This window comes from Babylonia areolata, chromosome 8 (genome assembly GCF_041734735.1).
Source record: "Babylonia areolata isolate BAREFJ2019XMU chromosome 8, ASM4173473v1, whole genome shotgun sequence".
NCBI lineage: Eukaryota > Metazoa > Mollusca > Gastropoda > Neogastropoda > Buccinidae > Babylonia > Babylonia areolata.
This window is the reverse complement of record NC_134883.1, coordinates 15,030,407-15,056,807: the sequence shown is the minus strand read 5'-3', so window position 1 is coordinate 15,056,807 and position 26,401 is coordinate 15,030,407. Positions and strand designations below refer to the sequence as shown.

The following is a 26,401-nucleotide window of genomic DNA, read 5'->3' as shown; positions in this document are numbered from 1 at the left end:
ACCAAAACAGAAAATTCTCTTTAGGCTCACTTAAAATAAAATACCCGTCAGCAAAAATCAAAGAGAAAAAACAAAGAACTGACACACCCTTCACTGATCACCATGCACACATCAATTATTATGTAAAAAGAAAAACATGTGGGTAAGATACTATTACATTATGATTTAGAGTGAAACAACTGTGTGTGTATTGTATGTGTGTCTGTGCGTGTGCATGAATCGTTATGTGCGTGTGTATGCGTGTGCGCGCGTGTGTGCATGCGCGCGTGCGCTTGTATGTGCCTGCATGTGTGAGAGTGTGTGTGTGTGCATGCGGGCGCGCGTATGTGTATGTTTCGATCATTATAAAAAGGAGAATATTCAGTAAGATAATTATAACATTTAAAAAGACAAATGCTTATCGAGAAATAAAACCGAAAAACGAATGAGCAGTGCCTCGAGTGAATTGCATGTTGAATGGAATTATTATGCTGAAGTCACGAGAGTTTTAACTCTCTCCATACGAACGGCGAAAGAGACAACGTTAACAGCGTTTCACCCCAATTACCATCATCAAAATATTGCAAGCGGAAGGCTCTTATACTGAAGAGGTGAATGTTGACAAAGAATACCACAATTCTGACGACGGAAGCTAAAGGTTGGGTCATTCAGACACCCACTGGACATCCGAGGGGTCTGTGTAGAGGAGAAGAGAGGACTGGCCATACTGAGTGAGTTAAAAAAGAAAGTCTGCCTGGGATTCATGAAAGTATGAATAATGATAAAATAATGTTAGGTGGCATTTCTTTTTTTTTTTCATAATTTTTTTTCCCTCTCTCCCTTTGTTTTTTTTTTCAGTGGTGATCTACTTTGTGCTGCATAATAGATAAAAAGTCTGCATGGTTTTCATGAATGTATCAGTAATACAAACAGGTGCCACTTCATTTCTCACTGGCTTGTGTTTGGCAGACGTAAGAAGTCGCAGCGTCACAGCAAGCACAGACAGTCGCAGTGTTGCTTCGACAGAGACGGTGTCCTTCAAACCGCTGACCATCTTCATTAAGCATCTGGAGGACACAGCTCTGGGTCAGTGTCAGTGTGTGCAGTTGTGGGATATTATTGTTGTTTTTGTTATGATTATTGATACCCCCCAAAATGTGGTATGGCTGCATACATACATGGCGGGGGTAAAAATGGCCATAGACATAAAAGCCCACTCGTGTACATACAAGTGAACATGGGAGTTACAGCCCACGAACGAAGAAGAAGAATAATTATTATTGATGTTTATGTAATTTTTTGTATTTTGTATTTCTTTTTACCACAACAGATTTCTCTGTGTGAAATTCGGGCTGCTCTCCCCAGGGACAGCGCGTCGCTTCACTAAGCGCCACCCTTTTTTTCTTTCTTTTTTTTTTTTTTCCCTGCGTGCAGTTTTATTTTTCCTATCAAAGTGGATTTTTCTACAGAATTTTGCCAGGAACAACCCTTTTGTTGCTGTGGGTTCTTTTACGTGTGCTAAATGCATGCTGCACACAGGGCCTCAGTTTATCATCTCATCTGAATGACTAGTGTCCAGACTACCACTCAAGGTCTAGTGGAGAAGGAGAAAATATCGGCGGCTGAGCCGTAATCAGATTTTCTCGCTTCCTAGCCAGACACGTTACCTCTAGGCCATCACTCCACCTGTCTTTGACTGGAGACCAAACTTCAAGTGCGTCACAAACACGGAGTCATTGCATGCCAGGCTGCCTACCAGGGCAGAGACCACTGACACCTTTCTTTCTGTGTTTGTCATTTGTTTCTTGTGTCATTCCAGTCAGGGTTTCAGTCAGACACAGACCCGCATGTATATTAATGTGGATTTTTCTTCAAAATTTTGCCAGGGATAGTACTTTTGTCCCTTTAACCCTTTCACTGCCAAACTCGCATTTATGCAGCAGCTAGGTAGAGGACCCATGTCACTGAAGGGTGACCAGATCATGGGTCTGTTATCCATGAACTTACTGTTCTTTATGGTCAGTGGTAGGATAGGTTATATTTTCTACACATCACAGGGGAAATCTCCAGCTATTCTCAGACACCATATTCTCCGTGTTTATAGCACAAGGGAATTTTGCGCTTTAAATTGACTGGCAGTGAAAGGGTTAACATGCACTAAGTGCATGTCTCATCCAAGTGTCCAGACCACCACTCAGAGTCAAGAGTCTGGTGGAGGGGGAGATAATTCTGGCGAGGTTGGGATTTGATCCCACACCCCTGTAGATTACTCTCACTTCCCAAGTGGATGTGTTACCACTGGGCCACCACTCCATGTGATTTCAGGCTGCGTAGTAGTGTTGATAATTTCTGTAGATTTGTATGATGGGAGGGTTTGATTGATTTCACTTACCTTGCCAGTCCCCTGTGCTTCTTTACTCTTCAGCGTGTACTTACAAGCAGTGTAGTGTGACACAGATAATAGTCAGTCACAGTAATATGAATCATGGAATTTAACTGACGGGCGCCATAGCCGAATGGTTAAAGCGTTGGACTTTTGATCTGAGGGTCCCGGGTTCGAATCACGGTGACAGCGCTTGGTGGGTAAAGGGTGGAGATTTTTACGATCTCCCAGGTCAACATATGTGCAGACCTGCCAGTGCCTGAACCCCCTTCGTGTGTATACGCAAGCATAAGATCAAATACGCACGTTAAAGATCCTGTAATCCATGTCAGCGTTCGGTGGGTTATGGAAACAAGAACATACCCAGCATGCACACCCCCAAAAGCGGAGTATGGCTGCCTACATGGCGGGGTAAAAACAGTCATACACGTACAAAGCCCACTCGCGTATATACGAGTGAACGTGGGAGTTGAAGCCCACGAACGCAGAAGAAGAAGAAGGAATTTAACTTTCGTTTTTCTGTTTCCTGTTTCCACATGATATTTGACTCTGACATTTGGTTCTCACAGCAAAAAAAAAGTTTGCATGATAGCAAATAAAAAAAAGGTGCAGAAAATGTGTATTCCAAGAAACCTTTCATTTTCCTGGTGAAGGGTCTAGTTTTTGTAAAGTGGAGGCAAATATCTTTTCCTGGTGTACCTTTTTTTTTCTTGCAGCAGACCTTGTTATAATGTTATTTTTTCATTTAATAGCATCTTCCCCAAGGAATTAATTTCTACTTACAAAGAACTTTTTTTTTTTTTTAATGTAGAGGCAATGTTTTGTTGTTTGTTTGTTTGTTTTTTTGTTTTTTTGTTTGTTTGTTTGTTTTGTTTTAATGTACAAGAGAGACATCTTCATCGCTAACCCAATTGTGTGTGATGTTGCAGACAAGTGCTTTTTCCACCCCAAGGAATTAATTTCTTCTTGCAAAGCACTCTTATTTTTAATCTCAAGGCAACTATTTGTTTACACATGCAAGAGAGGTCGTTTTCATGGCTAACCCTGTTGCTGTGTGTGGTGTTGCAGACATTGTTTTCATGGCTAACCCTGTTGCTGTGTGTGTGTTGCAGACATTGTTTTCATGGCTAACAATGTTGTTGTGTATGTTGTTGCAGACATTGTTTTCATGGCTAACCCTGTTGTTGTGTGTGTTGTTGCAGACATTGTTTTCATGGCTAACCCTGTTGTTGTGTGTGTTGTTGCAGACATTGTTTTCATGGCTAACCCTGTTGCTGTGTGTGGTGTTGCAGACATTGTTTTCATGGCTAACCCTGTTGTTATGTGTAGTGTTGCAGACATTGTTTTCATGGCTAACCCTGTTGTGTGTGTTGTTGTTGCAGACATTGTTTTCATGGCTAACCCTGTTGCTGTGTGTGGTGTTGCAGACATTGTTTTCATGGCTAACCCTGTTGCTGTGTGTGGTGTTGCAGACACTGTTTTCATGGCTAACCCTGTTGCTGTGTGTGGTGTTGCAGACATTGCTTTCATGTCTAACCCTGTTGCTGTGTGTGGTGTTGCAGAGATTCAGAGACAGAGGCCGGGGTCTATGTCCTTGATGTACGACACAAGCGTTATCGAGGAAGCTGCTATGTCTTTTACACGTCACCACGCTCAGTTTGATCTGTCAACCATGAATTTCTGATGGCAGTTTTGGTCAGGGGTGTCTGACAGCCCAAGATGAACTAGCAGCAAGCAGTGGAAAGATTCGTTCGTTTATTTATTTAGTCTGTTCATCTAAGATGATGATATTAGACTGAAAATAAATGATATTATTATTATTATTATTTGGATTATCATTCCTGTCATAATGATGATTGTTAGTATGAATTAGAAATCAACATTTCTGTATATTCGAATGAAAAGGGGGGTGATTGAGGTGGGGGGCAGGGGGGGGGTGGGGGGGGCAAGGGGGAAGGGACTAAGAAAGGAAGAGAGACAGACAGACAGAGAGAGAACAGAATGTGGAAAAGATAGAGTACAAACTCTAAAATGGAGAGGGTGAGTGTCAGTGATTGGAGAAAGAAAAAACATAATATTGGAAGGGTGTGCGTGAGAGGCGGGACGGGGGAAGTGGGATTAGGACCAGAAAAACAAAACAAAAACAAACAAAAAAAGAGAGAGAGAGAGAGAGACTTGCTATGCTAACAGACAGTGGGGTGACACCAGCAAACTGGTTGAGGACTGTGGAGGATGGAACATGGAGTGCTCTGATTGCCTCATGCGTCTAATGACGCAGGAGCATCTAAGTGTCTGTGATTGATGTTGAGAAGATACCGGCTTGATGCAGTTTGTTCAGTTGATGTGATGTCAGCTGTGGGGCAGTTTTTCTTGGACATGTGCCGCTTGATGAACTGTTATAATGTCCAGTGACAGTTATGGACTATGTGCTGGTTATCATTGGATAATTTTTTTGTGGCTGTGAAAGACAAATTTTTGTTATGTCTAGTCACTAAGATCTACAGACCCACAGTATCAGAACTGTTATTGTATTCCAGCTGAATGTAAGTAATTGTGATCAATTTCTGTGATTATTAATCAGTGTGATCTTCAGCACATTCTACTACCAGAAAAGCCAAACTTTTCAGTGAGGAATCTAATATTGAATGCCATCGTTTATAATGTCCATGGACACTGATTACTTGTTGACTCTTGTAAATATTTCAGTGAAATTGTTACAGCAGTCAACATGTGATCACCTTTGTTAGTGCTATGGGAGCATTGACCTTTGATGCTACAGGACTTAGCAGGGTTATTCACCAGGGTTTTCCTCCTGTTAGTTTTCATACAGTGACTAGGTCTCTATTCCCCGATGTTGATGTCCACTTTTCATACAGTGACTAGGTCTGTATTCCCCCATGATGATGTCCACTTTTCATACAGTGACTAGGTCTGTATTCCCCCATGATGATGTCCAGTTTTCATACAGTGACTAGGTCTGTATTCCCCCATGTTGATGCCCAGTTTTCATACAGTGACTAGGCCTGTATTCCACAATGATGATGTCCAGACCTTTGGTCTACTTTGTGCATTGTTAATACCTAGAAACATATCTTCACTGTCAAACATAAAAAAAGAATGTAAATTCCGTTTGCAGTTTCAAAATGTGTAGCAATAAAAAATAAAAATAAAACTAAACAAGAAAAAAACTTGTTTTGCAGTATCCAAATTTGCTGCTGCTTTCTGAAATGAGAACTTGATTTGCAGCATGACCCAGAGGCACCAGCCTTACCAAGCCACCCAGTCTTAGTGCCGTGAAGTAGTCAGTGAATCACTAATTTGGTTTTTTGTCAAGTGATTGCTAGTTCCATCTATTGTTGGAAATCACTGTTCTGGCCTGATGTAATTGGTTTCCAAAGCATGTGACTGATCTAAAGAAGGCACAAAACTCAAGATCAGCCATTTGTATTCAAAGAAACAGGGACGTGGTATTTCATTCATGAATGAATGGTAGGTCTGATAAGTAGGGCTTTGTTCATGTCAAGATGTGCCCCAGCACCACAAGTGTCATCCACATTTGTTACCTGAAGACTGAAAAACGTTCTGCTTGCATGCACTTTCTTGGTTTCCTGTTGCTATAAATGAAATGATGCAGAAAAAGGTTTAAAACTTTCTCCCTTTTAAAAAAAAAAAAAGACTGTGAAGAATACTTACAAATGGATTTTGGGGTTAGTATCTGATAATACATGGTGTAGCTTTCTAAAATGACATCTCGATATGCACTGTTTAGATCAAATTTGTGGACAATTTGAGTTATACACTAGTGCATTCAGAAGTGGACCACACGGGTTGGCAGGCACAGATCTGGGTCTTACATCAGTTGTTTCCCTTGACCGGTAGGGTCATGGATGAAGCACATTGTCATGGGGGCAAAAGCTCACTGACAGTGTTTGCCGAAGTAATGCTTTTTAGTTAGTGAGAACATATATCCTTATTTTGTTCATTTTAATGCCAGTTGAGTCATTTTATGACATTTACATGCTGGGGAATTTTTTTTAATGCTAATTATTTCATTTTATTTCCGTGACATGCATTGTTGGTGTGCTTTTGTTAGGGCCCTTAACGCATGACGATGTGTTTTCGTTCAAACTGCAGTTTTGTCTTCTTGATGAGAAGATATGTGTAACCACTGCTTTTTCCTTTGAAATACACTATTCTGATTACAACTTGGAGTGTAATTAAATTCAGAAGAAAAAAAAATTACTTCAGGGAGGAACGACCAAATCCCAAACTTGGACCAGTATATATTTGTGTCTGCCATTCTTCCTCTTACTCAATGAATAAAAAATAGACATCACAAGTTTTCAAAAATTTTATTTAAAAAGATCAAAATTAAGCTTTTTTCTTCTTTTTTTTAAGGCGGAAGGCAGGCTAATGCACCCTATATATACCAAGTCCAAACTTGTGAATCAGCTGTTCCTCCCCATAGTTAATAAAAGTTTAATCCCTACCTGGTCTTACTCAAGCTCCCCCTCCTGATGTTCACAAGTGGATTCAAGTACGGGTGCTAGTCACCAGGGAGAGTGGCCTGGAGTTAAATGTCCCACAACTGAACATGCCAGTGAAAGTGAATGACTCACTGGCCCCCACCCTGCCATCACTCTTTAACTCTTTCCATACGAACGGCGAAAGAGACGACGTTAACAGCGTTTCACCCCAATTACCATCATCAAAATATTGCAAGTTTCCCGGAAGGCTCTTAAACTGAAGAGGTGAATGTTGACAAATAATACCACAATTCTGACGACGGAAGCTAAAGGCTGGGTCATTCAGACACCCACTGGACATCGAGGGGTCTGTGTAGAGGAGAAGAGAGGACTGGCCGTACTGAGTGAGTTAATCTAGCTGTTACGCTTATAGTTGACTTCAAGTTTTTGTGCCTTATACATATTATTATTATTAGTAGTAGTAGTTCTTTTTTTATGTATTTATCTATTATTTATTTCCTTTTTTTCAAGGCCTGACTAAGCGCGTTGGGTTACGCTGCTGGTCAGGCATCTGCTTGGCAGATGTGGTGTAGCGTATATGGATTAGTCTGAATGCAGTGACGCCTCCTTGAGCTACTGAAATTGAATCGTCCAGTTTCAATGACAATGCAAAGTTGACACACCCACTCTCACCAATACTTGTCAGATACAGAACATGAAGGACGCCCCAAACCACCACTGAACATGAACGATGTTCAGAAAACGGAACTTAGAAAGAATGGAAAGTACACTATCTTGAAAACTGGCATGTTTGTGATCAGTATTTCCCACTCTCTCTCTGCCTCGCTCGCACACCATCCTAATATTCTAACACAAGCATACCACATGCGCATTCAAGTTGGCAAACTTTCCACCAGCACCTGTGCCCTGCTTCCCAATTTTTTTCAAAACATTGACAGTGCTAGCAGCATTTGAAGGGGAGATCACTGAATATGGATTGCTGTTTTGTTTTGGTTTTTCTAAACAGCTCTGGCAGTGTTGTTGATTTGACATTGCCCACTAAATTTTATCAAGCAGCATGAATTAATGATCACTACTGAAGTCTTGATGTAATTGGATCAGACAATGCCAGACTTGAGATAAGGGGTAGTATGGTTTTGAATTTTTCTTTCTGTTGCAATGTACAGTGCATGTTATTTCAGTATAGTGGCACTGTATCAAGAAAGAAATGGGTGTTGTCAGGGTTGAGGGAGGTTGTACAGATTTGTGTTGCTTGCTAGAATTCCATTTGACACACACCACCCAATTTTATCCAGAGATACAGAAGCTTTGGTTCGAAATTGTCCCCAAAATGTAAGGTGTTTATGCCATGCTTTCATTGTGATCCCAGTTTCGAAGTCCCCTCTTCATGCTTGCTGTCAGTGTTTCTGTCAGCAGATTGACGGGGGACTGTTGTTGGAGAGATATGGTGGCAGTCTCCACCCTGAGGCGACATTTAATCGTGATTATTGTCTCCAGTTCAAGGAGGCTTAGTAAACGATGTCCTGGGTATGTTGGATCAGAACAAGTGATTCAGCATCAGGGATGTCCGACGCTGATAATTCCCCTGTTGACTGCTGGCGCTGTGGCAGATCTCCCCTGCCCCTTCCCACACAAAGTTTGTAACTGTGAACAGATCGGTATCAGCCATTCATATAGAAGGGGGGCTGGACAGGTGTTGACACAGCTCATTCTGTGGGTTTAGAGAATAAGTGAAGGGTTGTGAAAAAAAAAAAAAGTTAGCACTGGGAATTAAAAAAAACAGAACCTGTTGGCACTTAGTGTTGAGAATACACACAAGGGATTGGCGACTGTGAGGACTGAAATTATGGGGAAGAATTCATACTTGATACTAAAAACAAAATCCATAACTTGCACTGGATCATCTTTGCTTCCAAAAGACAACAGTGCCCAAAGCTTTTCATCACAAAATTTTAGTGCACAACCTTCAAATTCTGTGTACATAGGTTTTTGTTTGCATGTGCAGCCATCCATCTTATATTCAGACTCCATCAAAAGACTGCAGCTCCAAATCATGAACATTGTGTGGTCGTTTGTTCAGTGACCAATGCCTATTACTACAAAAGCTCAACTGCATTACACACTGAAATCCTCAGAACAAGCAGTTGTCATTCAAACATGCACTCTCCTTTCACAATGAAGACAATCACACACATTTCTTTCACACTAAAGCAAAAATAACGTGCTTCCTTGGCAGTTCCTTTATTATCCAAAATGCCCTTGGCCACTAGGTAATATTCTAGAAAGTGGTGTGTGGTCGACTGGCACAGAAGCGTGGGGCATGCAGCTTCTGGTTGACTCTGTGGGGCAGAGGGAACTTGATGTTGCTGTTCTGCAAGAATAAAACAAAAGTACCCATTATAGGCAGATGTTGGGTGAACGCTTAAGTTACAGCAAAGCAAGAACTAAACTAGAATAGCATGTCAGTATGAGAATACATGTACCCCATCTATGAAGGAAGTGATCCTGTTATTATTTTAACTGTACAGGGAGTAGAATGAGTTAAGATCTTCACCCATTTATATCTATCTTGTGTGTGTGTTATTGTCCTAAAATGAATAAACAACAAGGCCAGGAAACAAATGATTGACAAGTAGTAAAGAGTGGTAACTCACTCCATTCACAAGGTACACAACTTCAAATCAATGCTGCTTATGCTACCAATTCAGTTGGCACACAGATAAACGAAAGGTACACTGAATAAACCCAGACACATCCTCAAAATGGAAGAGCCAGGCTTGTCCTTATACTGATCATTTTACATGTGCACACAGCAGCAATGACAGAAGAAATGTGCAAACACAAATTAGCTTATATTTAAGACTGGCACTGCCTTTTAATTCTGAACACACCACACAGAACATAGTGCCCCAAACTTACATGGAACTGCACGATGTTGGGGCGGCGGCACTTGGCTGCAGCGACCTCCTCCACACGGATGATGTGGATGGAAGACGCACGGGCTCGGTGACGAGCAGCCATGTCCGTGTCTGGAAATAACAAAGATTTGATTTCACTGGAAAAACTCAAGTCTAAAATATATATACAAAGAATGGAGAGAGAAAAACAACCAAAAAAAGAAAAAAAATGAGAAAAAGAAATGAAAAAAGAAAAAGAAAATAGTGACCCTAACTATCAACTGTCTAACCAGTTTGCAGTTAAGCAAGTAATCCAAGTTTCACAATTTATCAGTACATGTTAAATTCTGAGGGTTTCCCCCACAGCAAATAAAATGACTGGGTGTCAAAAACATTTTTGTTGACTTTTTTTCTCGTTTACATAAACATGATACAGACTGATCTCCATGTCAGTGAAGTATACAGGTAGAAAGGAAAGGTCATACATCACGTGAATTTCAACTAAATGACTATCTTTAACATTCTTTACATTGAGGCTGTGACACTGAAGCAGTATCACCTTCACTTTAAACAGAGACTGCAGTGCAGTCTGCCACTTACAGCAGGCAGTGACAGCCTTGGCCGCCGTCAAATCCCTGTATTCACGGTACATGTTGTGTGTGCCAGATCGCGAGTTGTATCTCAGCCACACACCAAAGTTCTTTATTTTCAGTGGTCTCTTCTCATACACCTGCAAAACAAATTCCTTTTTTAAAGTTTCAGATTGACTACATTTTGTCCAGAACTAATTTTTTTTTTTTTTTTTACATATCATATTTTTAACTGTGTGATTCAACAAAAGAATTAATCAAGTATGTATAGGATGCTTGGCTCCCAACTTATCTGGCTGTATGTCTAATGTACAACAGAACACAGTGCTGGCAAATAATGTGGAAACCTTGCTTTCCGAATTCATGTTGACAGGCACAAAGAATTATAAAAAAATAAAAAAACAGAAGTTTTTGCCCTCTCCACCACAAAATGAATGAAAAAGGGAGGCTGTATGTTTATGTGGGAAGAACTCCAGATTTGCTCACTGAACTGGCTCTTAATGTGTGTACCCCCCCCCCCCCCCCCCCCCCCGCTTGCAAAACTGTTTGTAAATAATTAAAACAAATAAAATCAAATGCAAATTTGCTTCTAAAATTAAAACGGAAAAAGCAGGAACTAGAATCAGCACTCACTCTGCTGCAGGAGAGGATTTCACCGGTGGCCTTCTTCAGTTTGCGCAGCTGACTGAGGAAGTACCAGAAGCGTGACTTGGCAGTGGCCATGTCCGGAGCAAAGATTCTCATCTGGTACAGCGTGGGAGTGCGTACCTTGGAGCTGGGCAGGCCACGCCCCACCACCTTGTATTCTCTTAGCTGTCCACACAGACACAACCAATCAAAAGGCCATGAATAATGGCAGAGAAACTCGCCTTGCTTGCACAGGCTAAGAAAAAAGAATAGAATGTTTCAAAATAATGCAATTATACTGTTAGCAGATAAAAACTACATGCCCCTTAATTCACTGTCAGTACAAGCAAAGAGTATGACAGGTGACAGGAACTGGTTTCTATAGCAAAAATTTGATGTCTTCAGAAAACTGAAAAAATAATTCTACAGAGATACATCATACATGTGTGCAAATAGACTGGAAGCTGAACCCTATTCACTGATATTTTTTCTTAATGTTGATACTGTTCATTGTTGACAGACAAGAACATTATCAGCCCCTTAATTCACTGTCAATACAAGCAAAGAGTAAGACAGGCGACAGGAGCTGGTTACTATAGCACACATCTGATGTCTTCAGAAAATTGAATCCTTTCTTCAGACAGAGGTACATGTGTGCAAATAAACTGGAAACTAAACCCAACTACTGTACTTGTAGGTGATAATTGTTATGATGATGATGTTGACAGACAAGAACATTATCAGCCCCTTAATTCACTGTCAGTACAAGCAAAGAGTAAGACAGGCGACAGGAGCTAGTTTCTATAGCACACATCTGATGTCTTCAGAAAATTAAATCCTTTCTTCAGACAAAGGTACATGTGTGCAAATGGACTGGAAGTTGAACCCTATTAACTGATATCTTTTATGTTTATACTGTTGACAGATAACATTATCAGCCCCTTAATTCACTGTCAGTACAAGCAAAGAGTAAGGCAGGCGACAGGAGCTGGTTTCTATAGCACACAATGACACATCTGATGTCTTCAGAAAACTGAATCATTTCTTCAGACAGAGGTACATGTGTGCAAATAGATTGGAAACTAAACCCAACAACTGCACTTGAAGGTGATAATTGTTATGCTGATATTGTTGACAGACAAGAACATTATCAGCCCCTTAATTCACTGTCAGTACAAGCAAAGAGTAAGACAGGCGACAGGAGCTGGTTTCTATAGCACACATCTGATGTCTTCAGGAAATTGAATCATTTCTTCAGACAGAGGTACATGTGTGCAAATAGACTGGAAACTAAATCCAACTACTGTACTTGTAGGTGATAACTGTTATGATGATGATGTTGACAGACAAGAACATTATCAGCCTCTTAATTCACTGTCAGTGCAAAGAGTAAGACAGGCGACAGGAGCTGGTTTCTATAGCACACAATGACACATCTGATGTCTTCAGAAAACTGAATCATTTCTTCAGACAGAGGTACATGTGTGCAAATAGATTGGAAACTAAACCCAACAACTGCACTTGAAGGTGATAATTGTTATGCTGATATTGTTGACAGACAAGAACATTATCAGCCCCTTAATTCACTGTCAGTACAAGCAAAGAGTAAGACAGGCGACAGGAGCTGGTTTCTATAGCACACATCTGATGTCTTCAGGAAATTGAATCATTTCTTCAGACAGAGGTACATGTGTGCAAATAGACTGGAAACTAAACCCAACTACTGTACTTGTAGGTGATAACTGTTATGATGATGATGTTGACAGACAAGAACATTATCAGCCCCTTAATTCACTGTCAGTACAAGCAAAGAGTAAGACAGGCGACAGGAGCTGGTTTCTATAGCACACATGATGTCTTCAGAAAATTAAATCCTTTCTTCAGACAAAGGTACATGTGTGCAAACAGACTGGAAACTAAACCCAACTACTGTACTTGTAGGTGATAATTATTATGTCAGTACAAGCAAAGAGTAAGACAGGTGACAGGAGCTAGTATACCTGATGTCTTCAGAAAATTGAATCCTTTCTTCAGACAGAGGTACATGTGTGGAAATGGATTGGAAGGTGAACCATATTAACTGGTATTTCTTATGTTGATATTTTTGACAGACAAGAACATTATCAGCCCCTTAATTCACTGTCAGTACAAGCAAAGAGTAAGACAGGCGACAAGAGCTGGTTTCTATAGCACACATCTGATGTCTTCAGGAAATTGAATCATTTCTTCAGACAGAGGTACATGTGTGCAAATAGACTGGAATTAGTGGAACCTAAACCCAACTACTGTACTTGTAGGTGATAACTGTTATGCTGATATTGTTCACAGACAAGAACATTATCAGCTCCTTAATTCACTGTCAGTACAAGCAAAGAGTAAGACAGGCGACAGGAGCTGGTTTCTATAGCACACATCTGATGTCTTCAGGAAACTGAATCATTTCTTCAGACAGAGGTACATGTGTGCAAATAGACTGGAAACTAAACCCAACTACTGTACTTGTAGGTGATAACTGTTATGCTGATATTGTTGACAGACAAGAACATTATCAGCTCCTTAATTCACTGTCAGTACAAGCAAAGAGTAAGACAGGCGACAGGAGCTGGTTTCTATAGCACACATCTGATGTCTTCAGAAAATTGAATCCTTTCTTTAGACACAGGTACATGTGTGCAAACAGACTGGAAACTAAATCCAACTACTGTACTTGTAGGTGATAATTGTTTTGTCAGTACAAGCAAAGAGTAAGACAGGCGACAGGAGATAGCATACCTGATGTCTTCAGAAAATTGAATCCTTTCTTCAGACAGAGGTACATGTGTGCAAAAGGACTGGAAACTGAACCATATTAACTGGTATTTTGTAGGATATTTTTAACAGATAAGAACATTATCAGCCCCTTAATTCACTGTCAGTACAAGCAAAGAGTAAGACAGGTGATAGAACTGGTTTCTAGAGCACACATCTGATGTCTTCAATTAGATTGGAAACTAAACCCAACTACTGTACTAGTGTGTGGTAATTTTTATGTTGATACTGTTGACAGACAAGAACATTATCAGCCCCTTAATTCACTCTCGGTACAAGCAAAGAGTAAGACAGGCGAAAGGAGCTAGTTTCTATAGCACGCCTGATGTCTTCAGAAAATGCAATAATTTCTTTAGATAAAGGTACATGTGTGCAAACATCTTACAGAGACTGGATACCACTATTGTGAACTAAGTGATAGATTTTCTGCTTCACTGAAAACAATAATCTGCATAACTGAAGTATGCTCTTTTCTGCAACATGAGTTCTGGAAAATGAATAAATTCTTCAGAGATACATCTGCACAAATAGACTGGGAAGTAAAACCAGCCTTATGAAAATAATTCTTAGGTTACTTCAGATTTCATATGCACATTTCTAACATAAAAAAGTGAGTGCATATAGTGATATATTATCATTATTCACAATTGCGATGTATAATAGCAGATATCCCACCAATAGTTTACCAATACAATGTGAAGTTTTATAAATGATAATAATTTGATATGAATGAGATAAGTACAAGAGCATGTTTCTGTAGCATACATCTGATGCCTTCAGAAAATATAATTAATTTATTCAGACAGGCATCAAAGAGGCACTTGTGTGCGACCCTAGTATAATCTATAAACATATAATGTTCAAATCATCAAATTAAAAAACAAACAAACCCATACTTCTGACCAACAGACAACTGTTCTCTCAAGTTATAAATCTAATGAAATTTTAGACAGTAAACATTTCATTTTACATGCATCAAATATCAAGGGGAAAAATGCATACAAGTGACCAGCCTGTTTGAACAAAATTAAAACTTTCATTGTTTCAACCAGAAAAGAACCAACCACTGATAACACGGCAAAATGTTTTTAGCCCTTAAGGGGCTTTCCTTGCCTTCCCTCCACCACAGTGAAGAGATTTCAAATATATTTTTATTATCTGCTATGGAGTAAAAATATCATAAACCTTCTACCCTGGCTGATGAAACTTTTGAAAGCGTATGCTTCATCATCATCCTCGTAATGGCCACAATCAACATACTGACTACTCTGTCATGTGGGGATATATGGAGGTAGAAATGCCTTCATATAACTTATAAGACCTAGAAAAAACTAAAATAATAATTATTGGAATTCGACTCTATGTCTGTTTCACACTTTCAGTGGCAGACTACTACTACTAGTGCTACTTTTTGCCCATTCAGGGGCTCATCGATCCCAGCCATCCTAAGGATGAGCCACCATCTTCATCATCAGAGACACAAAGCCATTCAGTCCCAAACAAACATGATCATAAACTGCTGAAGGATCTTTTTTTTTCTCTCTCTCTCTCTCATGGCCTGACTAAGTGCGTTGGGGTGGGTTACGCTGCTGGTCAGGCATCTGCTTGGCAGATGTGGTGTGGCGTATATGGATTTGTCCGAACGTAGTGACGCCTCCTTGAGCTACTGAAACTGAAGGATCAGTGTAAAGATGGTACATTAAAGATACATGTACACCTTGCACAAGTTTGGCAGAAGCATCCTGTAGTCTAGTGTAGAGGAACCAAAGCCATGTTCTTTTTTTTTCAATGAGTAGAACACTAGAAGGGGCATAAATGATAATCTTAATCAGGATGTAACACATGAATAAATAAGAAAACACTGCGACGACAATCTTTGCAATAAAATTTCTCCGAACGACTACGATGAGCTATGCTTTCAGTGACGTCTGACGAGCACGTGTTCCGATTTCTGGAACGCGATACACGTATATTTACTATATCAATTTTATGAATGGGAAATATTTGAATATATGGCTGGGAAAGTTATGCTTACAAATGACTCGCTTATACTGAATCAGTCACCATGTTCTGAAAAGATACAATTAAGGCAAAAAGTTGCTGCCACTTACCTGTCCCTTGACTTTCATGGCGACTCACGAGAAAGGAAAAAGAATGAGCGGAAGTCGCTGCGCGAGATCTCGGGGAAAAAAAAGAAAAAAAGATTGCATCTTTTTACCATGCGACAATACAAATTAAAAAAGACCCACACATCTTGACATAAATGTAATTGTCTGTGATCGTTAATTTCCAGTTAGAAAGAAAAACAAATATTCATACCAATTATACATGTGTGTAGAGAAAATGATTCTGGCACCTAAATTACTAGGAATTTTCTGTTCCATTTTCAGTAAGATGTCAAGGTGTATGGTCACTTATGCCTGGCCGGATAAACACGTTCCAGAACACACGATACAACAATATTACACATGTACCTAACAATATCAATATCGATATATATATATATCAATATATATATATATATATATATATATATATATATATATATATATGTGTGTGTGTGTGTGTGTGTGTGTGTGTGTGTGTGTGTGTGTACACATACATACAGACATCCATTCATCATTACATATATGCATACATATGTTCCTTCACCCTCTCCCCCTTCCCCCACACACTTGAACGTGCAGACAGACTTGCTTGCAAGTTGCATCACAAATGCATGCATACATGTGACATGCAATATCTTAATTTCCAAAACCATTTTTTAAACAGTGTTGTTTGTTGATTCAAAATATGTGTTAATTGCCCAATACTGAAATGAAGCTTGATTTGCTAATCATATACACAGTTAGTGTCTGGTACACTGCTGGTCTTCATGGCAAGGATAAATAAAGCAGCAAAAAATTTAAAAACCAACAAAACTGCTTGCTTTTGTATGAATGAAAGAAGCATATCAATAATGAATGTTCAAACGAATATTATGACGGACAAAAACGAACAGAACACCCCGACCCTGTTACAAAAGGAAAATAGTCATACCCTTCCACATACAACGGCATGACAATATTGATATCCACCATGCATTTTCAATGATCAGTGCATTCACCAAATGCTTCATGTGTTCCATCAGTTACGTGTTGTCTGCTTTCTATGTCCATGTATTTATACAAAAAGTTTGTTTGTCTTTAATTTCTATTAATTTCATCCGTCGGCGATCGGAAACACAGTATTCAACAACACATTGCACATAAACAGGTGTTTTCGAAAGATGGGACATATTCCTGCAAAAAGTCATTCACGTTGTGTTCCGTTAAAGTCAAGCGCGTGGCTCACCGACAAATGACGAAACGTGGCTCAGAACCAGTGCAATTTGTTGCGTTTGCAAGCTGTTTCCTCATCATCGTGCGAAAACGTAAACATCAGTGACAGACAGTGTTACTTTGACTTGATACAGTGAGCTTCTCAGTCGCATACTCTGGCTTACAGTTATTTTTCCCGTCCCATTCAACTGATGGTCTGAATGTTTTTTATTGTTGGCGACTTGGTCGCCGTATGCGTGTTTTGGATTCATACAAACAACGCTTCAAGGGAGAAATAATAGTTTTCAAGATCTAGGTGAAAGTTGTGAAGACATCCACGTGCTGTCTTAGTGGTTTTATATTCGTTACTGTGAGGTGAGACGGTTGATTAAAACACGTGCTGTGATCACGTTGCCGAAAAATGGATGACATGGCCTTGCAGGGGTTGGGATCAGTGAGTGATCCCGACCCACAAGTACGTGCTCAGGTAAGTAACTGATACTAACTTTCGATAAACAAACATTTTATTCATATTTGATTTGATATCGTTTATGTTTTTATGAAAACCAACTGACCACTTATTGTAGAACCAACTGCAGATCTAAGTTCATTCACTATCTTCAAAACACTATCACCACCTCACTCATCCCAAAAAATTTCTTTAGATAATTTTTTTTGATAAATTAGCTGTAAGTAGGGACAGAAGAGGTAATAGTTTAATGCTAAATAAATCACATTGTAGACCGAAAGTACGCATTTCCTTCTTTACTGAGTGAGTCGTTAATAAATGGAATGGTTTGCCAGGCAGTGTTGAGACAAAGAAGGACAGATCATAAAAATTGAGGCTGTGCAATGAAGATCAGCACGTTTCGTTTTAAATCGTTACAAAAGAACGACCAGCGTCACCGACATGTTACACCACCTCGGATGGACATCCCTACAAAAGTGCAAAGCCAACATAAGATCACAAGGCTCACCATCATGTACAAAATCATTAACAACATGGTCCAGGTGGATTTTGGCAAACTCAGTAAATCCCAGGAACCGAAGTTGAGAGCACCTAAGAAGAGGGACAGAAGAGCACATTCAAGGCAGCTTGCTAGACTTCAGTGTCTACGTACGGGACTACTGGATTTACTCGTTCCTCCTGCGAACCATCTCTGAGTGGAACAATACATTGACCGAGGCTGTGGTAGGAACTGCGTCCCCTGGCATGTTCACATTGGGAGCTCGTAAATTCCAACAGTAGTGTGTGTGTTTTTAAATTTTTTTAATTTTATATTTTTTTATAACCCCCCGCCCCCTTTAAAACCGTCAGAATAATCAGCTTGATGATTGTGGACACTCTACGGATGATGATGATGATGATGAGACTGCCCCAATCATGTCATCTTTCAAGACTAGGTTAGACGCTCATTGGGCCAACTCTCCAAGTACATGTATTTATGATCCAGTATGCTATCATTAGGCCATGCATGCTGGTATACTGTGTCTAATTGAAAAATGAACAGGCCTTCACTGGCCTCAGACGTCTGATTCCAGTTCAAGTTCAGCCTTTTCACGGACATCTGAGATGAAGAGTACACGTGTTTTCGTGTTGAATTACTCTCAGCAACCTACAGTCCAAAACTCCAATGTCTGTCAAAGGAACTGTGCATTGATCGTTTGATGTTATATATTATGATGTAATGTTATTCATTCCAGTACTTTCACACATGTGACAGTGTAGATTTTTAGGGTTGAGTGAGGTGGCGATAGTGGTTTGAAGATAGTGAATGAACTTAGATCTGCAGTTGGTTCTATATTAATAAGTGGTCAGTTGGTTTTCACACAAGGTTTTTAGTTGTTTGATTTTTGTTCTGCTTTTATTTTAATTTTGTATATTTATTTACTGAAAAAAATGACTAGCTTGTATATGACCTTGCCACTGTGTGTGTGTGTGTGTGTGTGTGTGTGTGTGTGAATTTTCATATGTTTATTGTTTTGCATTTATTCTACTCTGTATAAACAATAATAAGTTTGATTTAACAGTAGTTTGATTTCTTAAAATCTTGGAAACTAAGAAAAAGATGGTTGAGAAAAGCTCTGTGTATATATAACTAAATTGTACAGTTAATAGCTGTAGACAAAAATATTTCAGATTAATTAGAAATTTGAGGCATCAGTTGTACATGAGCAGTAGTGGAGTGATGGCCTAGAGGTAATGCATCTGCCTAGGAAACGAGAGAATCTGAGCGCACTGGTTCAAATCACGGCTCAGCTGCCGATATTTTCTCCCCCTCCACTAGACCTTAAGTGGTGGTCTGGACACTAGTCATTTGGATGAGATGATAAACCGAGGTCCCGTGTGCAGCATGCACTTAGCGCATGTAAAAGAACCCACGGCAACAAAAGGATTGTTCCTGGCAAAATTCTGTAGAAAAATCCACTTTGATAAGAAAAACAAATAAACCTGCACACAGGAAAAATTTTTTTTAAATGGGTGGCGCTGTAGTGTACCAGCGTGCTCTCCCTGGGGAGAGCAACCTGAATTTCACACAGAGAAATCTGTTGTGATAAAAAGAAATACAAATACAAATAGATTATAATTTAATTATATATATATATAACAAAAAAGACACCATTCACTCTCTTCTTTGTGGATAAAATGTTTCCTGAATTGAAACTTCTCTTTTCTGTTGAAAAGTATGGGAATAGTATTTGCACTGATCTGCATGGAGCCTTGAAAACATGTAAGTTACTTTAGAAAACGGTGAAATACTAATTGTGATATCTTCATTTTATATGGTTATTTAAAATTGGTCACTCAATCAGTCGGGGAATTTTTTTTAACATACATTTTCAGTATCACATATAAAATGAAAGCATGCAAAATTTGATATTATTTGAATAATTTACTTTTCATACTGCTCCTTCATGAAATTCAGAACGCAGTAGTAAGTAAAATTGAGTAACAATAGTATCATGCTATTTGTAGTAATTTGATATATAACATTGTCTTCACTGTTCAGTGTTGCTGGTAGCTGCAGTTTCATTATTGTTTTAATTTTAAGCAAAGTAAATTGTGTCAAACTTTTTGTACAGGCTATGCACCACTTTGAAGAACTGAAAAACTCAGCAGATGGATGGAAATTGTGTGCACATGCATACACCTCAGATTCATTCAAGGGGTGAGTATTGGTACAAAAACAGTGTGTATGTATACATGCATGCATGCACATGTATGTGTGTGTGAGACAGAGTGAGAGAGACAGTAGTGAAGGAAGTAAAGTAAGGGCGGGTGGAAGGGGTGGAGCAGTAGGCAGGGGGTGAGAGGAAACTGTGACAGTAAACTTGAGTTGAGTAAAGTAAGGTTAAGTGGAAGTTATCAGTTTGTTCAGTTGACTCAGGGAAAGGATACCCATGCCTAATCCTGGTTTCTTTGGACCCTTATTTGTTCATCGTTAAATCAGACTAAAGTTTGGAGACAAAGGGTGAGAAGGTACATGAGAAATAATAGAAATTACAGTGTAATATTTAGTCACAAATGATTTGTGTGAATTTGTGAGGAATGCAAATGACATGCTTTACACACATGCTTATGTGAAGTAGACAAATTCATCATATACAAGCACACGCACAGACTCACACTGACACACGCAGTCACACATGCACATAGTTTTGGTTTTCTTGTTTTATAATGATAAGTAAAGATAACGATTCCTTTCAAAATGAGAGGTAAAATTGAAGACTACTACTACTGAGTTCTACAAATTATTCTTGTGAAGGGGGAAAAGATATTGAAGAGGGAAAAACCCATCTTCTTTGGACTCATAATTAGATGAATGCAATTTTGAGACTAAGAATAGGATACGAATGAGGTAGTTTAGATAAGACAATATGAAGATTTGAGGACACAAATATGACTGTACTAATTACCTTGTCACAAAACAAAGGATAGGCATGAGAGTACAAATCTAATGCACACACATATGTATGCACATAATTGGATGCATTATTGTATTTACACCAAATTATCATAATTATATGACTTGATGGATTATGAGTATAGATTGTCACTCACATGCACAATCCTGCTTTGAAAATCTGATCTGACATTTCATTTTTCTCTTTTATATTTCAGGAATGATCATGCAAGGTTCTCCTTTTTAAAAGTTTGTGAACACTTTCTGAGAACAAGGTAAGAATAAAGCCTTCATTGAGACAACCTTCATTATTCATATATTTTCATTTTTGTTTCAGTGCTTGTTTAACAGAGCTCAGATACTGTAATTAGCATAAATTTGCCATGATTTCCGGAAAGCTAACTGACAAATTTTTCCATTGAATTTTTGTATTGTGTGTTATTTACTGGTTTAATGTCACAGATCTAACCTGCCCAATCTGATTAAAAAGAAAAAAAGGAAAAAAAAAAAAAAAAAAATCAGGTCACTTGACATTGGTTGGTGGTCTAAAAAGTTTCTGAGTGCAATGTTTGCAGAAACTGATGAAGGAATATTGATGAACTGTATCATGCTGTTAAGGGTTGTTTTGTTGTTGTTTTTACAGAAAGTATAATTGAAATAGGGAATATTGGGAATATTCAAAATAAAACAGACAATACTTAAATTTTGTTTCTCACTCTCAAGAAAAGAAAAAAAGACAGTGAACAGAACAACAGATAGATAACAACCCCCCCCCCCTTCCCCCCACCATCCAAGAAGAAAAGCAAAAACACCTGTGATTTCTGTTTATGATAGGATGGTTAGGTCATTGACTGCAAGAACCAGAAGGAAAATGGTAAAGATGTTTGCGCAAATATTACAAAAATAAATAAAGAAGCAAATCCTGTGGTTTCTGAACATTTACATTCCATAGTCCTTAGTTCTGGAAATCTCTACCGGAGATTATCAGACACTGTTCAGCTATTAAATCTTTCACATTTCAGATCTAATCTTGAAACATGTTTGATCAATTAATATTTCAGTTTATATCTTTTTCTTCTGTACCTCATTGATTCAGACCATATGCATTATTTGATGGCTAAAAGCGGCAGGGTAAGCACTATATAATTGCACATATTCATATTAATTATTATGATAATAATTGTTTTTATTGTGATCATTTTATTATTATTGTTATTCTTATTATCATTGTTATTATCATCATTACTATTATTATAGATATTATTCTTAAAATTTTGAAAAGTATGCACAAAAAGTATGCACAAAAACAAAAAAAATGACAGAACAAAAAACAAACTGCAATACATAGATTGCAGCTACAAAGGATAATGATGATGACAGTGAAGAGTTTGCCAAAGGATAGTCTTGATATGCCCATAACTAGCCTTGTGATAAGCATTGACCGTAAGCGTGTGGGTTGTGTAATGGCAGGTACCATCAAGCCTGCACTGAAGAGCAGAGCACCCTTCGTGCTTTCCTCGTGTCCTGTCTACAGCAATCGGTAGGTGGCCCCTGATTCTGATTTTTTACTTTGTAGTGATTAACAGACTATCAACGGAACATCAGTTTGCCATTTATTTTGATTTTTTTCCTGTGTTTGCTGTTGGATTCAAGATGAATGGAATCCTTATATCATTAGATGAAGATGACGTATGTTTAAAGTAAATATATACAACAGGTATATTTTCCATCATCAGGACATGGACATGTGGTGTGCACGCATGCCTGCATGTATGAGTATGCGTTTGTTTCCTCTTATTTTCATACTAATGGGCATGTGGTGTGTATGCATTCATGTTTGAATGCGTGTTTGGAAATTCTGTGCTAGATATTTCCTCTTTTCTATCACCCTCTTTGTTTCTGCCTTTTTTCTTTCTTCACTGTTGTCTCCTTTTTCTGCCTCCCTTGTCCATTCCCCTTTCTGTTGACACTTGACACTTTTTTCTCTTTTCTGCAGTCTGTGATGTACTATCTGTGCTGTTTTGCTCTGACAATTAGGTAGTGAGATGTAAACACTGGGATGGGCACTAGCTGCCCATTCTGCTGTGTTATTTTTCTATATGGCCTATTTTATGTATTTTTTGTTTGGCTTTGAAGATTGTTTTTTCCTTTTTTATGATTTTTTGTAACCTGGGGATGATAAATTAAGCTGAATGGCTGGTGTCCTCAGCATGGCCTAGTCTTATTTGCCATATGGAGCTAAATGGTTGGGATACTGTCACTGTGTCATTAACTGTGTTTCATGGGTTTGTATTAGTGTGGGAGTTTTTTTTGTATTTTTTTTTGTAGATGTGATAGTTTTGTGTTGACGCGGTTGAGCATTTGTATGGTTTGTCAGTCCTGATATGGCCCTGTGCAGTTAGCTGGACTATAAAATGGTATACATTAACTGATTAAGCAGCAAGAATAAGATCAAGAATCAGAAATGGCTTTGCCTTTTTTCCCCTGCAGGGTGGGGAGGGTGGCCGTGAAGCCAGCTTCATGCTGAACAAGCTGGCCCAGGTGGTGTCCCTGGCCTTTGTGGTGGACTACCCGTCACGCTGGCCCTCCTTCTTTGAGGACCTGCTGGGCCTGGTCAACCAGGGGCACCGTGCCGTGGACCTCTACCTCCGCGTGCTGCAGGCCATCGACCAGGAGGTGGTCGACAGGGAGATCGTCCACAAGGAGGTGAGGTTCTTTATTTTGTTTTATTCTATCATATTTCATTTTGTTTTGTTTTATTTCATTTTATTTTTTTTATTTTCCTTGCACAGAAGGTTCAGTTCCCTTCAGTACAACACAGATCAACAATTCACATACAACACATAATGAATCAGTAGCATTTGACATTTGTGATGGTGCATGCGAAAATCATGGATAATGGTCAGAATTCACAAATTGATATTATCTTTTATCTGAAAGTAGAGAGAATTCTGAATAACACACAGAAAACAGAATTCAAGTATCTTTATTAGTTTCTGAGATACATGCATTTGAGTCTCGTGATGATCACAAACATACTTCTGAGAAAATTGGGGCAAACGAGTTCGCTGTTTCCCACTCTTGATCACCAGTTCCCAACGGGAAAACATCAAAATAAAGCACTAATACTTTATATTTCTTTATATACTTGGAAATTTAATAGAAAAAGAATCATAGAATCTGAATAACCAAAAAACTCAAATTTGATATTTTCACCACTTGTCACTTTCACAGCGTGTTGCGTGAAATTTACTCCAGCGACTTATCCATGATTTTTGCGTGCGGCGTCGCATTTAATGAGATCATCACCACTGATAATAACATTCAGTGATGACTGGGTGTATGTAATTATGAGTTAGCATCAATGCAGGATTCGTCTTCATTGTATTTGTCTTTGTTATACAATCAGAATGTAGATATGCAGTATTAATACATAACCAGCAAGACTGACTCACAGTTTAGCTTGACAAGAATGTGAGTTACTGCAAGGGTTTTTCTTTTATATAGCCCCCCACCCCACCCCCCTTTCCCCACAAACCCCTTACACTCTCTAAACCATGACCTGCCCATGTCCCATACAGTCCTGTCACTCGATGTTTTGTGTTATTACTCTCAACTATATAGTTGTCATCGAGGAGGTGAGCTTCTCATTCGTGAGTGCACTTGCATGCTAGAGCCGAGAGAGCGAGTGGCGAGGATGAGAAAAATGTGCACAAAGAAATGGGCGTGAGACTGGAAGTAGATGTTCTCTTTGCCTCGGGGCATAGTTGCTCTGAATGTTATCTTGTCATGACTAGTGAGGATAACCTTGCCACTCTAGCTGTGAGGTGGAAAAAAGAAACACACCATCCAAGCTTGTTATGCGAGAACCTCACTTAACTAGTGTGAAAGAAACACACCACGATGCTGGTCTTGTTCAGAGCTTCCCTTTGGAGGTGTTCTTTTCTCCGTGTACTTTTCTTCATAAAATCAAGGTATCTGGCTGAAAAATTGAGGGTCAGTTCTTGAAATGTGAAAATACAGTGCATGTATTACATGGAGGAAAGCAAGAAAGCGAGTTATTGTGCATTTGTGAATAAATGTCTGAAAATTGTAATGTCCTCAATGATTATCATACATCAGTAATGATAAAAGTCTGAAAATATAATGCCTTCATGATTATTATGTATCAATAAAAGTCTTTAAAAAATTTTTTTTAAAGGAGTGCCCCTTATGATTAACATGCTTTGACAAAGAAAGTGTATCCAAACAGTAGAGAATACTTGACCATGTGATGATGGTGGCATTCTGTTTCAGAAGACATCCACCAGGAACACATCTATCAAAGACCACATGAGAGAAAGCTGTGTGGCTTCACTGGCGGCGTCCTGGCTGCACATCATGGTAGGTATTGGAATGGGACAGCGATAGGAGAAATGTTGTGACTCTCCCAAATGTGACAGAACATTTATAATCTTCACACCAAACTGAACGTGGTCAACAATGTTTTTTTCCAGGTCAAGTCCAAAGTTGTTAATCAGCTATGATCAAAATGAACACAGTATTTTCACTCTGTATCAGTATGTTACAATCAAAAACTCTCCTGTTATGGCCATGTTTCGATTGAACAGGTTATTTGGGGAGGATGGGCTTGACACTGAAGTTTGTCACATGTTGATGTCTGAACTGATCAAGAAACATAACGAACAATGACCCTGCTGATGAAAACGTTAATGGGACAATTAAATGATCAGACATTATTATTAAACCTTTATTAGTAGGCTGGGGATCTGCTGTTTTAAGTGGAAGAGCAGTTGATTTTAGAGGGAACAAATTTTTTTCAGAGGGGAAAAAAATGATGATTACGTTTTATTTTTTGTCCAGTCTGTTTCAAGCCTGGATCAGTTTTCGTTTTGAGCCCGGTGCAGTTTTTCAGGTATATAGTGACATTGTTTTAGCTTTCAGGAGAGGCCCCCCAAACCTCCTAAAAAATCAATAATTTCGTTTTTGGGTGGAGGCATTGCCCCTGCACCCCACCAAGGGCCTAAGGCAGCCCCTGGACCCCAGCCGATTTTCAGAGGAAACTCTCCTGACACTGATGTAGCGGGTACACCCCCTGACCCTGTGTTGTTGCACTGCAGACGGTGTACGAGGACAGCCAGCCGGAAGTGGTGTGTCAGTGCCTGGACGTGGTGGGGCGCTTTGTGTCGTGGATCGACATCTCCCTGGTAGCCAACGACCCCTACGTGTCGGCCCTGCTGCGCTTCCTGTCCAAGCCCCTGCTGCGGGAGTCCTGCTGCGACTGCATCTACGAGGTGCTGAGCAAAGGCATGGAGCCCACCGCCAAGCTGCAGATGGTGGAGTCCTTCTTCACTGTCCTCGACAAGAACAACGTCCTCAGCCCCGCTGAGGTCAGTGTGGTGTTTTTATTTATTTATTTATTTATT

General features: G+C 39.3%; 3 protein-coding genes across 3 annotated transcripts in view; 2 read left to right on the top strand and 1 right to left on the bottom strand.

The window, feature by feature from the left end:
- LOC143284564 (protein pigeon-like) overlaps nucleotides 1-4,275 on the top strand; it is a 75,784-nt gene extending 71,509 nt beyond the window's left edge. Inside the window, exons 30-31 of the mRNA XM_076591353.1 lie at nucleotides 949-1,065; nucleotides 3,925-4,275. Of these exons, the coding sequence (XP_076447468.1) occupies nucleotides 949-1,065; nucleotides 3,925-4,046 (239 nt within the window). The 3' untranslated portion in view covers nucleotides 4,047-4,275. The remainder of the gene's footprint in view (nucleotides 1-948; nucleotides 1,066-3,924) is intronic.
- Nucleotides 4,276-9,074: 4,799 nt separating this feature from the next.
- On the bottom strand, nucleotides 9,075-15,952 carry LOC143285053 (large ribosomal subunit protein eL20-like). Its single transcript, XM_076592239.1, has 5 exons — nucleotides 15,883-15,952; nucleotides 10,970-11,149; nucleotides 10,347-10,476; nucleotides 9,769-9,878; nucleotides 9,075-9,220 (listed from the first exon to the last, which is right to left on the bottom strand). The coding sequence occupies exons 1-5, from the start codon at nucleotides 15,898-15,900 to the stop codon at nucleotides 9,128-9,130; spliced, it is 531 nt and encodes a 176-aa protein (XP_076448354.1). The 5' UTR covers nucleotides 15,901-15,952; the 3' UTR covers nucleotides 9,075-9,127.
- Nucleotides 15,953-17,114: 1,162 nt separating this feature from the next.
- LOC143284563 (exportin-T-like) overlaps nucleotides 17,115-26,401 on the top strand; it is a 30,767-nt gene continuing 21,480 nt past the window's right edge. The window contains exons 1-7 of the mRNA XM_076591352.1: nucleotides 17,115-17,557; nucleotides 20,155-20,240; nucleotides 21,194-21,250; nucleotides 22,446-22,515; nucleotides 23,466-23,681; nucleotides 25,272-25,358; nucleotides 26,096-26,365. Coding sequence (XP_076447467.1) covers nucleotides 17,492-17,557; nucleotides 20,155-20,240; nucleotides 21,194-21,250; nucleotides 22,446-22,515; nucleotides 23,466-23,681; nucleotides 25,272-25,358; nucleotides 26,096-26,365 — 852 coding nt within the window. The 5' untranslated portion in view covers nucleotides 17,115-17,491. The remainder of the gene's footprint in view (nucleotides 17,558-20,154; nucleotides 20,241-21,193; nucleotides 21,251-22,445; nucleotides 22,516-23,465; nucleotides 23,682-25,271; nucleotides 25,359-26,095; nucleotides 26,366-26,401) is intronic.

Coding starts and splice junctions, on each gene's coding strand:
- LOC143285053 (XM_076592239.1), bottom strand. Junction 9,879..10,346: donor CAAGGCTGTCACTGCCTGCT/GTAAGTGGCAGA, acceptor TGTTATTTCCAG/ACACGGACATGGCTGCTCGT. Junction 9,221..9,768: donor CCAACATCGTGCAGTTCCAT/GTAAGTTTGGGG, acceptor TTATTCTTGCAG/AACAGCAACATCAAGTTCCC.